We start from the raw sequence: 13,745 nt of genomic DNA on the forward strand, positions 1-13,745 counted from the left end.
CCCAGGGATCCCCCAATTTATGTTATGTGAATTTCACATCAATTTAAAAAAATAAAGCAGCCAGAGTCACAGAGCTGTTTGGGGTAACTCAGGCAAGCCACATAACCCCTATAGTCATTTCCAGCTTTCATTCAGCAATTTGTGTGAAGGATAAAAGGGAACTAATATTTACTGATTCATATTGACTTTATTAACCTTTTTTCAAAAGGAAATACACACATAGTAAAAACAAAAAACAAAAAACAAAAAACAGTGAAACATAAATCTGGCTCCCAATCTCATGACCCCAAGAAGAAATATTTAATGTGTACCTACTGCCAGGTGATGCTGCTAAATGCTGGTCTGGGGTTGCGCTTGATAAGAGAGGGATTAGAACTTCCTTCAGAAATATTTGTGGGTTTTTAAAAAGATTTTATTTATTTATTCATGAGAGACAGAGAGAGACACACACAGAAAGAGGCAGAGACACAGGCAGAGGGAGAAGCAGGCTCCCAGGTCTCCAGGATCACACCCTGGGCTGAAGGTGGCGCTAAACTGCTGAGCCACCCGGGCTGCCCTATACTTGCACTTTTGAAGTAACCTCTATGTCTCGTTTCTCATCTGGAAAGTGGAAATCACAGCTGTCAAGTGCGATACTCTAATTCTTTAGGAAGTGTGCCCTTTCCGAATCCACTTTTCCATTTGGGTTTCAAGAGGCTACCAAGTGAAGCTGTTATTTAATAAGTATGGAGTCTCTGTTTTGTGGGATGAGAAAGCTGTGAAGACTGTACAACAATGCAAATATACTTAAATTTCCTAAACTATACACTTAGAAATGGTTATGGTGGTAGATTTTGTTTTTTTTTTTTTTCACCACAGTAAGAAAGTAGTTTTTAAAAAGGCTACCAAGAGAGACATCTGAAAAGCTGTCCCAGGAGAGGGATGATGTTTCTGTGGCTCCTAAAGGAGAGACCCAGGCCATTGGCAAGCAGTGAGAGAAGCCAGTGGGAGTCCTCTTGCAATGGGCAGAAAAGGTTGCATAAGGGATGGTTCAGACCAGGTCAAGGGAAGAATTCCGGCAGGGACACTGTGAAAATGCAGGGCTGGCCTTGATGATTGCTAGGGTTCCTTCCAACTTTGAGAGGCTGGATTGGAGCTGAGTTAAGTTCAGCAAATGCTAGAATTTTCCATTCACAGACTATAAAATCTTATGATGATATATTTGAAGAACAGAAGTTTATAAAAACAACAACAACGGTGTGTGCTTTCACACTGTAGGACAATATAACCTGGTCAACATTTCTGGTTGGAATCCACTGCTAAAAATGTATCCAAGAAAACATCTGGACAAGTGTGAAAAGCATGTCATTGCTCTTCGTAATAGCAGAAAACATCAAACAACCTAAATGTCCATTAAAAAAACAGTGGCCACTTGATGACATTCAGAGGGAGGAGACACCACTACTCTAAGCAAAAGGGAGATGTCTGGGGAAGGATGTGAGACAGGAAGTGCAGTGAGCCGGAATACTGCTTCTTTCTGCTTCTCTCCACAGCTTTCTCTGCTTTAAAATTCATGGGACAGACAATGACTGCCTCAGCCTAGACAACATGACCCCTGACTGGCTTCATGTTCCAGTCTCAATTCCCAGAAGCTGAGGGCTCAGCTTGGGTCAGATATCCATTCCTGAGCCAGTCAGCTCTGGGTGGAGGATGGGGTCACATGGCCCTTGCTTGTAGTTAGGCCCATCACCTACACAGGGGCTACTGAGTGATGGGCGCCCTGGAGGTGTCTATACTCGCTTATCAGAGTCATCTAGGACCAGCTAGAAGCAACTACATCACCAGGCAGCTCTGAAGCTATGCAGAACCCGAGGTTCCACCCCACACCTAGGAATCATTTTAACAAGGTCTTCAGTGGTCGGTATGTTCATTATAATTTGACAGACACTGGTTTATCACAAGAAAGGAAGGTTGGCTCTCTTTTGTTTGTTTCCTTCTTTCCTTCCTTCCCTCCCTTCTTCAAACAACTTTATTCCATACAGTTCACCTATTTAAAGTGCATAATTCGAATTTTTTAGTTATGTTCACAGAATTGTGCATCTATCACCACAGCTGATTGTAGACACTTTCATTGTCCAAAAAAGAAACCCACACTCTTTGGCTTTCATCTCCTAATTCTTACCACCCCCCCATCACCCTCCTTCCTGGCAATCATAATCCAGACATTTCAGATTTGCCTGTTCTGGACATTGCATGTAAGTGGAGTCATAGGGTATGTGGCCTCTTCTGTCCGGCTTCTTTCACTTAGCGGAATATTTTCAAGATTTGTGCACAGTGTAGCATGTGTCAATACTTCATGCCTTTGTATGGCTAATACTATTCCAACATCAGGGCAGATCACATTTTGTTTATCCATTCATCTGCCTGTTCCACTTCTTGGCTATTATGAATCATGCTGCTAGGAGGATTCATGCACAATTCATGAGAGTTATCCCAAGCCACCATGGGAAAAGAAAGAGAACATGCTTTCCTGGCAATTACTCAAGCAGATTACCCAGTAAGTGAGATGACTAAACATGTCAGACTCACAAGTTCACTACCCTTATTCTAAGCACTTAGAAAATTCATCTAGTACCCTGGGTCTCTTCATATTCTAAGTGAACTTTTAGCTGTGTTATGAAATAATTCAGTTTAAAAAGGAAACATCCTTTTGAGAGTAATGGAACTAATTGTCACACTGGTTTTTAAATTAAGGTCAAATTCACAGAACATAAAACGGACTAAACTGTACAGCTCAGTATGCATTCAGCACATTCTCAGTGCTGTACAATCCCCACTTTTATCTAATTTCAAAACATTTCCCTCACCCCAAAAGGGAATTCTGTGTCAATGAAACAGTTGCTCTCAATTCCCTTCTCCACCTAGGTCCTGCCAATCACTGGTCTGCATTTTGTCTTTACGGTTTTGCCTATTCTGGAAATTTCATATAAATGAAATCCTACAAGAACCTTTTGTTCTTGTTCAACATAATGTCTTTGATGTTTATCCACGTGGTAGCATGAATCAGTGCTTCTTTCCTTTTTACGACTGAATAATATTCCATCATGTGGATATACCACATTTTGTTTATCCACTCACATGTTGATAGATGTATGGGATGTTTCCACCTTCTGCTGCTGTGAATGGTGCTGCTATGAACATCTGTTTACTAGTATTTGTTTGAATACCTATTTTTGATTCTTTAGGGTATATATCTAGGATAGAATTGCTGGAGTACATGGTAATTCTTTAGTGTCCTAAAAACAACATTTTTCAGTTTCCGTGTGTCAGGAATCTGGGCATAGCTTAGCTGAGTGCCTCTTCCTGGCATAGAAGGCTGCAATTATCTCAAGGTTCAACTGGGGGAGGATCTGTTCTAAGGTCATTTATGTGGCCTTGGCAGGCCTCAGGTTCTCACTGGCAGTTGGCAAGAGATATCAGATCTTTGACATGTGGGCCCTTCTACTAGGCAACTAGAGTGGGCTGATTAGTATCCTTCCCTTCAAATTCACATCCACATGGAACTCAGAATGTGACCTTATTTAGAAACAGCATTTATAAAGATGTAATTAGGATAATATCATACTGGATGAGGGTGGGCCCTAAATACAATGATAGTGTCTTCATAAAAGGAGAGGACGCAGTGAAGAAGGCCATGTGAAGACAGAGGCAGAGATTGGAGTAATGCACTCCTTTGGGCTAAGGAATGCCAAGGACTGCTGGGAGCCACCAGAAGCTAGAAGAGGTAAGGAAGGATTCTCTCCTAGAGAGAATTCTCTTCTTCAGAAGGAGCAAAGCCCAGTAAACACTTGGATTTCAGACCTTTGGTCTCCAGATCAGTGAGAAAATAAATTTCTGTTGTTTTAAGTCACCCAGTTTATGATAATTTATTATGGTAGCCTCCAGGAAACTAACAAAGTACTTCACATTTGAATTGGCTTCCTTCACAGCAAATGAGGAAGAGAGTTAAGAGAGGTGCCCAAGATGGAAGACTAAGTCTTTCTGTCATGTAATTTCAGATATGACATCTCATCAAGCAAATCCCTAGATCAGCCCACCAGCTGGGTGAGGTGATTTCATAAGATCATGAATACAAAGAGGTGGGCATCATTGATGGCTATCTTACAGGCTGCCTGCTACAGCCACCGCCCCAGCAAAAAACGGAGGAAACTTCTTCTCTGGGCTCTGCCTTCTCCATTCATTGATTCCATCAGCAAATATTAAACACGGGCAGTAGGCTGAGTGTTGAGGATGTGGCCAATAATACAGATAAGATTCAGGGCACCTGGGTGGCTCAGTGGTTGAATGTCTGCCTTTGGCTCAAGTCTTGATCCCGGGATCGAGTCCCACGTTGGGCTCCCTGCGTGGAGCCTGCTTCTCCCTCTGCCTGTGTCTGCCTCTCTCTCTCATGAATAAATAAAACAAAAATCTTAAAAAAATATATATATAGGCAAGATTCTTTCCCTTAAGATTAGTCTAGTTAGGGAGAGAACACTAAAGAATAATAAACAATATATAAATAAAAACTGTGATAAATACAAGAAAGTTATGAGACAATAGGAATATCTGACTTAGATTGGGGATAAGAATTAGGCAGGTTTTTTTTTTTTTTTAAGATTTTATTTATTTATTCATGAGACACACACACACACACACACACACACACACAGAGGCAGAGACACAGGCAGAGGGAGAAGCAGGCCCCATGCAGGGAGTCTGACGTGGGACTCGATCCCAGGTCTCCATGATCAGGCCCAGGGCTGAAGGCAGGCGCCAAACTGCTGAGCCACCTGGGCTGCCCTAGGCATGTCTTTCTGATAAAATGTTGGTTTTTAAAATCTTTAAAAAATATTTTATTTTTGAGATAAAGTGTGAGCTAGAGGAGACAGAATCTCAAGCCTAACACAGGGCTCCATCCCATGACCTTGAGATCATGACCTGAGCTGAAACCAAGAGTCAGCCACTCAACCGAGTCACTCAGGCACCCCTAAAATGGTATTTAGAGTGTGGTTGAAGAACATGTGGAAATTAGGCGGTGTGTGTGTGTGTGTGCTGGGAGGGGAGATTATTTCTAGGTAAAGGGAAAGCACATGCAGATAACAATCAGTAAGCTGAGCTGCCAGACTCAGAGTGTAGGAGTTCTTCATCACTGCGTTTCTATTATATAACACAGTGCCTGGCACAGAGAGACACCCGATAAATTATTACTGAATTAGTGAATGGATACATCCAAGTCACCTTCTATTTCCTAATTGTTATGGATTATGTCAATTCATTTAGAAATTTTCTCCCAAAGTTCACTGCTGGATCACTGTTCTCATTTGTAGTAGACAGCACAGGCAAAGCTATTACAAAAAGACTCAAATACATAAAAGCTCAAAAGCAATAAAGGTTTATTTTTTTCCTCAATAGTCCTGGGTGGATATACAGGTCAATGGAGCAGAGGTTCTCCTCTACTCAGGAATCTTCTATCTTGAGGCCTTGCCTTCTCTAGAACGTTCTCATCGTCTTCCAGCCAGCTGGCAGAGTACACCTGTTGACAATTTTCTGGGCCGAGTCTGGAAACTGCACTGTTGACGAGAGCATAGGCACGTGGTCACACCTACTTTAAGGGAGCTGAGGAACGTACTGTAGGTGAATGGCCAACAAAGAGGATGAATATGTCTGCACCACAACATATATCCAATTACTTGACTTATCCTCTGGAATAGTGCACAAAATCCTCAAATTAACCTCGACAGAAAAAAGTTCTGGATTTCCCACCTTTACTTGCATCAAGGCTTTCATTCACTGAATGGCACCATCATCCCTCCAATTGCTGAGGCCAGATTCCTGGAAGTTACTCTTGATTCATTTCTCTTACCTTCCACATCTAATCCTTCAGGAAATAATGCCACCTGTACTCCCAAAACGTCTCATAAATCCCTCTACTCCATCTTTGCTGCCACTTCCTTAGTTCAAGCATCAAAATAACCTCTCCTCTGGATTTTCCTTTTTTTTTTTTAAAAAAAAAAAAAAAAGGATTTTTTAAATTTATTCATGAGAGACACAGAAAGAGAGGCAGAGACACAGGCAGAGAGAGGAGAAGCAGGCTCCATGCAAGGAGCCCGATATGGGACCCAATCCCAGGAATCTGGGATCAGGCCCTGAGCCAAAGGCAGACGCTGAACCGCTGAGCCACCCAGACATCCCTCTCATCTGGATTTTTCCAATAGCCTCTTAATAGCTCTCCGTGTCTCCACTCTTGGTTGCACATGTTTCTCTATCTAGCAGAATGAGCTTTCAAAACATAACTCTGATCCCATCACTCTTTAGTTTAAAACCTTCCAATGACATAGAATAAAATCTAAAGTCATTACCATGACCCTAGGGTGTATGATACAGCTCCTCTCCAACCTCATTCTTTGTCATTATTTCCTACTTGCTCTGCTCCAGCTACACTGAACATCTTGCAGCTCCTTGAACATATTTCGCTTATTTCCACCTTGAGATTTTTTTTTGTTCCATCCGCCCAGAAATCTCCTCCTCAGATTTCCAAAAGTCGGCTCGTTCTCTTTCCTCAGAGGTCTCCGCTTCAATGTTACCTCCGGGGAGCCCTTCCCTGAAAAGTCCCTACATCCAGTTATTCTCTTACCTCATTATCCTGTTCGCGGTCTTCTTATCATCTACAAACTCTGGGTTTCCTCCTATTTGCATCTTAGCTTTCCTGAAAGCCAGCTCCACCGAGTAGGTACAGACTCCGGTCCTACTCTTCCCCACGTGTTGAGTAGGCCTGGTACACGGTGGTGCTCACTACAGGATTGGACGAAGGAAGACCCACCAAGAGGCGATCTGCCCTAAGCTCCTTCGAGGTCCTCGGACAGGTTGTTGGTGTCGTGGAAGGTGCACAAACGCGGGTGTCAACTCTGATTTGACCACGTCTCAGCTGTGCCCAACTGAGTTGGGCTCTCAGAGCCTTAATTACCTAATCTGTGAACGGGAGAATAAGAACATGCTTACCTCGCAGCGCCAAATGCCTACTTTGAAGAAACTGCTGGGGGGAAAGAGCCTCACGTAAAATTGACCCTCCTAATATATAATTATCGTTGCTATTAATACACACAAGTCTGTTCTCTTACCGTTAGACCCGCCCGGGACCTCCGTTTCCTCTTCCTCATCACGAGCTGCAACCCCCGGCTCCTTCTCCCCCGGGTGTGTCTGGCGGCAGGAACCTCCTTCCGCGACCCCTGGAGGAGAAAAGAGGCGCTCACCCCGCGGGCGCCGGGGAGCGGTAGTCAGGGGCCCCGCCCCGCCCCGCCCCGCCGGGGGCCAGACGCAGTACGTCATCAGCGCGGCGCCAGCGCTGCGGAGGGCCCCGGGGCCTGTCCCGAGTGTGGCGCAGCCTGAGGAGGCCCTGGCTTCCGCCTGCCAACCAACTGCGTGGTTTGGGGGCGCTCGGAAACCCCAGCGGACGGCGGCGAGGGGCGCGTGGAGCCGTGGGGCCACGGAGTCGGGCGGCAGGAGGGGCGACCCGGAGCTCAGGCGGCGCACAGCGCCGGCGGGCGGGCGGGCGGCCGGCGGGGCTGCCCCGCGCGGTGTCCCGGCGATGTGTGGCGCTGAAGCGGCATCGGGAGCAGCAGCGGCGGTGGGTTCGGCCTCGGCTTCGCAGCGGTGCCGGCGGCGGAGACGGAGGCGCAGGTTCCTTATTAGGACCTGGCGAGCCCGGGCCTAATCGGCGGCCCCGCGAGGCCTGCGCATAGCGCCTTAGACAGGGACCCTCCCCGCCTCGCCCTGCCCCGGGAGCCTGCCTCCCCGGCCGGGGATGAAGCCGGGAGGCGGCCGCGCGGGGCCCAGCACAAAGGCTTGTCCCCGGGGGCCGCCGCCGCCAGCCTAGAGCTGCCCGCCGAAGCGGAGCCGGCGCCGGGGCCCCCATCCCCGGTGGTCCCTGGGGGCGGCTGCTGCCGGTCTCCCCGAGGCCCAGGGGCCCGAGCTCCGAGCCCCTTGCTCCCTCGGCTGCGGTGGGACCCGGCAGCTGCGCAGCCCCCGCCGCTCCCGGCCGTAGAGGCCCTACGGAGCATGTCCGAGGAGAGCGACATGGAGAAAGCCATCAAGGTAAGGGGGAGATGCCCCCTTCCTCCCCTCTTTGTCCCTGTGACATTCCTCTCGGCTCAGCCTCAGAAAGCGGAGAGAACTTGAAGTGAGAGATTCCAGCGACTCCGGGTTTCGGTCTTCCCAGATTCGGTGGACTGCGTTTTACAGCCCTGGGGCGAATGGTGTGTCTGTGTAGGGAGGGATGTCCGAGTTCCTCTGACTTCCTTGGTTAAAGCAGGGATGTGATTTGTGCTCTTCTAAAACGGAAGGTGAGTGGCGTGGAGATAGGGTATGAGTGGGCCGGAGGGGACCCTACTGCTCCACTCGCGATCACTCCACTCCCCTGGTGCCGCCAGTATTTGTTTCCGGATGATCGGCAGCAGTACGTGGAGAGTTGGACTTTACCCATCGCTTTCCGTTTGAAACCAGCCTCCTGGAAACCTGCAGTTTCAGAGGGAGTGGTTCGCCTTCTTACAAAACCTGTCTTTTGGCAGATGGTGTTCTTACTTTTGCATATGTTCCTTCCCCTTTTCCTTTTTCCTCTCCTAGGGAGCATTTAATTTATTGAGGAAGAGCTAATGGTGTTCTGTGACTTCTCTGTTAACAACCACAAAGCAAATATGTGTTCCAAAGTGACCCAAATAAAGTGAAAAGTTTTTAAAAATCTGCTTTTTTGCCTTTTTTTTTTAAACGGGCAAACTTTGAGCTATACTAACAGAAAGTTGTCTAGCTGTAGCTAGCAGATTAGAGTCTTATGTAAATTGAGCCCGAAATTTGATATGTATTATTTACTCATTTTGCAGTATTAAGTCAGTGCATTTAAGAATTTCATTTTCGCTTGAGGGGCAGGCATCCTTTGGCAACTTGGGGTTATTTTCCCCATCCAGACGTGGTTAAGAAGTTACACTTCTAACAATTTTTTGTATAGTAAAGTTTATAGAAATCATCAGTCATTCCAAAGAAACTTCACCTTTTAAAGGAGGCATAAAAATATAACCTACATATTAAGGAAGATTAAATTTTAAATAATAGAAAGGTTCTAAAAGACTACTTTTTTTTTTTTCTTTTGGTTTGGATTTTATTGGTATGGGTCATGAATTGTTACCTAAAGTTTTATGACTGGGTTTGGGATCAGAGGATATGTGGCAGATTTTTAAGTTCAGGGATTGTCCGTGTTTTGCCAGGTGCTATCTTAGGCACTGAGGGTGCAAAGCCAAACTCCTAGATGTCCCTGCTCTCATGGAGCTTATATTCTAGATGGTGGAGTTAGGTAATAAACATTGCCAGGTGGTTATAATTAAGTATAAAAAGGATGAGTACTATTTTAGGAAGAGAGTCAGGGAAGGCCTCCCTGAACAGGTGACATATTGCAGAGGTCTGAAGAGAATGAGGGAGCAAACCACTGTCTCAGAGAAGAGAATTACAGGCAGTAGGAACAGCAGATACAAAGGCTCTGATGTAGGTACAAGTCTTGTGTGATCCAGGAAGAGCAAAGTGAATGCAGTGGGTCCGTGTAGATTATGTTTTAGGGAGGTGATGAGAAGCTAGAGCACATAGGAACTTGTAGACCATTGTAGGAACTTTGGCTTTGACTTTGAGTAGCAGAGGAACTCTAGGGAGCTTTGAACAGAAGAGGGACAGTTTTTGTGGGTGAATATATAAATTGAGAGGCAATGTTACATTGTGGTTACCATAGTTTCTCCAGGTTGACTCTGGTTACAATCTCAGCCTTGCCATTCATTAATTGTGTCCCTGAGTAAGTCACTTCACTTCTTTGCCCCATAGTTTCCTCACTCATAGAAAGGAGAGAAAAACACTCCACAGCTCATAGGGTTTTTTGAGGATTTAATGAACAAATATATCTAAATGTGCTTACAATAATACCTAACATTTAATAAGAACTTGATGAATGTTAGCTCATAGCAACTGGAGAGTCATTTAAGAAAGTCATAATTTCTTCATTTGGTCACTATTGCCCAATCTGATTTACTTAAATTTTTTTTTAGCTCTCCTTCATGTACTTGACAGGTGAGGCTTCCTCCTAGTTTGGGTGTGCTCAATCAGTACAAATTAGTGGAGTTGAAAATATCTGATCTGACAACCAGTACTGAATAGGCAGTGCTCCCTTGGAAGCAAACCAACATCATATCACATCATATCACATCACATCAAATAAAACTTCTGTGGCATTGTATTGTATTCGTTGTTTTGCTTTCTTGAGGATGTCCCCCAATGGAGAAGTCAGACCATTGGAGTTCAGCTGGAAAAGCTGTTTTCCTGGGCTCTAGTCAGCCCATTTAAACTTCTGTTGCCTGACTACCTAAGAACAGCCTGATTAGACTTTAACATCTCATCCTACTACTCTTTAAAATAATTAGGATAGGGCCAAGGCAACTACCATAGGCTCTGTCTTCTCATTTCTGTCTCTTCTCCCATAGACCCATGACTTCACTATTCCTAAGGCACTTAGCTAAACATGGAGAGTGAGCATTTTGGGATTAGGGATTGTCTTACATATTCGTCTTCTATTGTATATGGCAGAGTTCTTAATATTTGATGAACTTAGTGAAACTTCATTTCCTTAGTTTTAAAAACTACTTTTCAAATTGCAGTATAATTTACATACCATAAAATTTACTCATAAGTGTATAAATATACAGAGTTGTGCAACTATCATCACAATCCAGTTTTAGAATATTTCCATCCTGGGCTTCTTTCTGTGTGGTTCAGTGGGCTGGGCATCCTATTCCAGGTTTTGGCTCAGGTTGTGATCTCAAGTTGTAAGGTTGAACTCCGCATTGGTCTCTGTGCTGGACGTGGAGCCTGCTTGAGATTCTCTATCTCTCTGCCCTCCCCCTCACATTCCATCTCTCTGTCTTAAATAAATAAACGGATAAAATCTTTAAAAAAATTTTTTTCCATCCCCCCTAGAAAGTTCCTTTTGCTTCTTTGTCATCTGCCTTTATTCCCACTCCCCACTCCAGACAATCACTGATCTGGTTTCTGCCACTAGTTTTGTCTCTGGAAATTCCAAATTAATGGAATTGTATAATACATAGTCATATGTGTTTGGCTTCTTTTGCTTATAATACTTTGAGGTTCATCTACGTTAGTGCATATATTAGGACTTTATTTTTTATTGAGTAATGTTTTTATTGTTTATTCACCCCAGTTGATGGACATTTAGATGTTTCCAGTTTTTAATTATTATAAACAAAGTGATAAAACTTAACTGTAAAAAAAAAACTTGACTGTATAAGTTTTTATAGAAATATTTAATTTCTCCTGGATAAATACCTAGGTTTGGAATTACTGGGTGTTACAGTAAGTTTATGTTTAATTTTTTTTAAGAACCTACAAAACTTTCCAAAGTAGTTCTACCATTATTCAAACAAACCAGTAGTGTTTGAGGGGACTTTCTTTTGTTTTTTGCTTTTGTTTTTGTTTTCTCCTTTTTTTTTTTTTTTTAAGATTTTCTTTATTTATTCATGAGAGAGACACAGAGAGACAGAGGCAGAGACACAGGCAGAGGGAGAAGCAGGCTCCACGCAGGGAGCCTGACGTGGGACTCCATCCTGCGTCTCCAGGATCACACCCTGGGCTGAAGGCAGGCACCAAACCGCTGAGCCACCCAGGCTGCCCTTGTTTTTGTTTTCTCCTGACAAATATTTGGTATTGTTAATCTTTCTATTTTAGCCGTCCTAGTGGCTGTGTAGTGTTATCTGATTGTGGTTTTAATGTGCATTTCCCTAAGGAGTAATATTGTTGGGCAACTTTTCATGTGCTTACTTGCCATTTGTGTATCTTTTCTGGTGAAATGTCTATTTGAATCATTTGCCCATTTTTAAGTTGGGTTATTTGTCTTACTGAGTTGTAAGAGTTTTTTTATATACTCTGAGTAAAAACTGATTCTAATGCCATTGAGCATCTTTTCATGTATTTGCCATTCATGTATTTTTTTTTCCTGGTATTTATTAAAATCTTTTACTCATTTTTAAATTGAGTTGTCTTATTGAGTTGTAAGGGTTCTCTCTAAACTCTGAATAAAAGTGATTTATCGGATATAAGATCTGCAAATGTTTTTCCCAGTCTGTGGCTTATCACTTTTTAATGGTTTTAATTTTGAAGAAGTCCAGTTGATCTTTTTTCTTTTTCTTTTATGGATTATGCTTCTGGTGTCATAGCTAAGAAATCTTTGCTTAGGCTCAGATTATAAGATTTTTCAACTATATTTTCTTGTAGAAATTTTGCAGTTTTTAGTTCTTTATTTAGGTCTAATATCCATTTGGAGTTAACTTTTGCATGTGGTGTTACATAAAGGTCTAAGGTTTTGTTTGTCTTTAATATGGATATCCAGTTGTTCAAGGACAGTTTGTTGAAAACACCATCTTTTGCCTATTGAATTACTTTGTTACCTTTTGTGAGAATCAGTCGATCATAAGAGTGTGAATTTATTTCTGGATTCTCTGTTCTATTGATCAATATGACTATTCTTATACTAGTATCATAATTTGATGACTGAAACTTTATAGTAAATTTTCAAAATTGAGTAGTATGAGAACAAACATGGTTTCTCTTTTTCAAAATTATATTGGCTCTTCAAGTACTTTGTATTTCCAAATAAATTTTAGAATCAGCTGTCTATTTCTCCAAAAACTGTGCTGGAATTTTGACAGGGGTTCCATTGAATCTATAGGTCAGTATGGGGACAGTTGCCATCTTAACAATATTGTCTTCTAATTCATGAACATAGTATAGCTCTCCATTTTGTTAGGGCTTTCCTGTTTCTCTTAGCAATGTATTTGTAGTTTTTAGTATATAGATCTTGTACTCTTTAAATTTATTCTTAATATTTTACTCCTTACGATGCTATTAAGAATTGTTTAATTTCATTTTTGGGTTGTTTGTCACTAGTGTGTAGAAATACAGTTCATTTCTGTATTTTGATATTATGTTTTGCATCCTTACCACATTTGCTAAGTTCTAGATATTTTTGTTGTTTTGTAGGTTCTTTAGGATTTTCTACATATAAAAATCATGTCTTCAGTGAATAAATACCGTTTTACTTCTTCCTTTACAGGATGTATCCTCTTAATTTTGTTTTCTTGCCTTATTCCGTGGGTAGAACCTCAGGTACAATGTTGAGTGAAAGTGGCAAAAGTGGACATCTTGCCTTGTTCCTGATCTCAGGGGGAAAGCATTAAAGACTAAGTAAGTGGTTTTGTAGATGTCCTTTGTCCAATTGAGGAGTTTCTTTCTATTCCTTGTTTGCTGAGAGTTTTTATCAGGAATAGGTGTTGAATTGAATTTTTGTTACATGCTTTTTCTTTATCTATTGAGTTGATCATATAGTTTTTGTTCTTTAGTCTTAATGTGGTATACAGTAACATTAATTGATTTTCAGATATTAAACCAATCTTGCATTCTTGGTATAAAACCTATTTAGTCTGATGTAAAATTATTCCTATATGTTTCTGTATTCAGTTTGCTAATAATTTTGCTGAGGGTTTTTGCATCTGTATTCATGAGAGATATATATCTGTAGTTTTCTTGTGATGCCATTGTCTAGCTATGATATGAAGGTAATATTTGCCTCAGAATGAGTTGGGAAGTATACCCTCCTTTATTTTCTGGAATTTGTGTGGAGGTTTGGTATT

At 42.5% G+C, this 13,745-nt stretch overlaps 2 protein-coding genes across 4 annotated transcripts in view; one reads left to right on the top strand and one right to left on the bottom strand.

Annotated features, from left to right (window-relative positions):
- Positions 1-5,394: 5,394 nt before the first annotated feature.
- On the bottom strand, positions 5,395-8,089 carry LOC144299869 (uncharacterized). Its single transcript, XM_077875675.1, has 3 exons — positions 7,137-8,089; positions 6,653-6,987; positions 5,395-5,588 (listed from the first exon to the last, which is right to left on the bottom strand). Exon 1 carries the CDS (start codon positions 7,928-7,930, stop codon positions 7,265-7,267), a length of 666 nt encoding a protein of 221 aa, XP_077731801.1. The 5' UTR covers positions 7,931-8,089; the 3' UTR covers positions 5,395-5,588; positions 6,653-6,987; positions 7,137-7,264.
- Positions 7,591-13,745, top strand: part of MAPKAPK5 (MAPK activated protein kinase 5) — a 39,058-nt gene continuing 32,903 nt past the window's right edge. For 2 of the 3 annotated variants that reach the window (XM_077875671.1, XM_077875672.1), the window contains exon 1: positions 7,591-8,109. In XM_077875671.1, the coding sequence (XP_077731797.1) occupies positions 8,074-8,109 (36 nt within the window). In that variant the 5' untranslated portion in view covers positions 7,591-8,073. Of the gene's footprint in view, positions 8,110-13,168; positions 13,300-13,745 lie in introns of all 3 variants that reach the window. The other variant, XM_077875673.1, reaches the window with a different exon arrangement.

This window comes from Canis aureus, chromosome 27, assembly GCF_053574225.1.
Source record: "Canis aureus isolate CA01 chromosome 27, VMU_Caureus_v.1.0, whole genome shotgun sequence".
Lineage (NCBI taxonomy): Eukaryota > Metazoa > Chordata > Mammalia > Carnivora > Canidae > Canis > Canis aureus.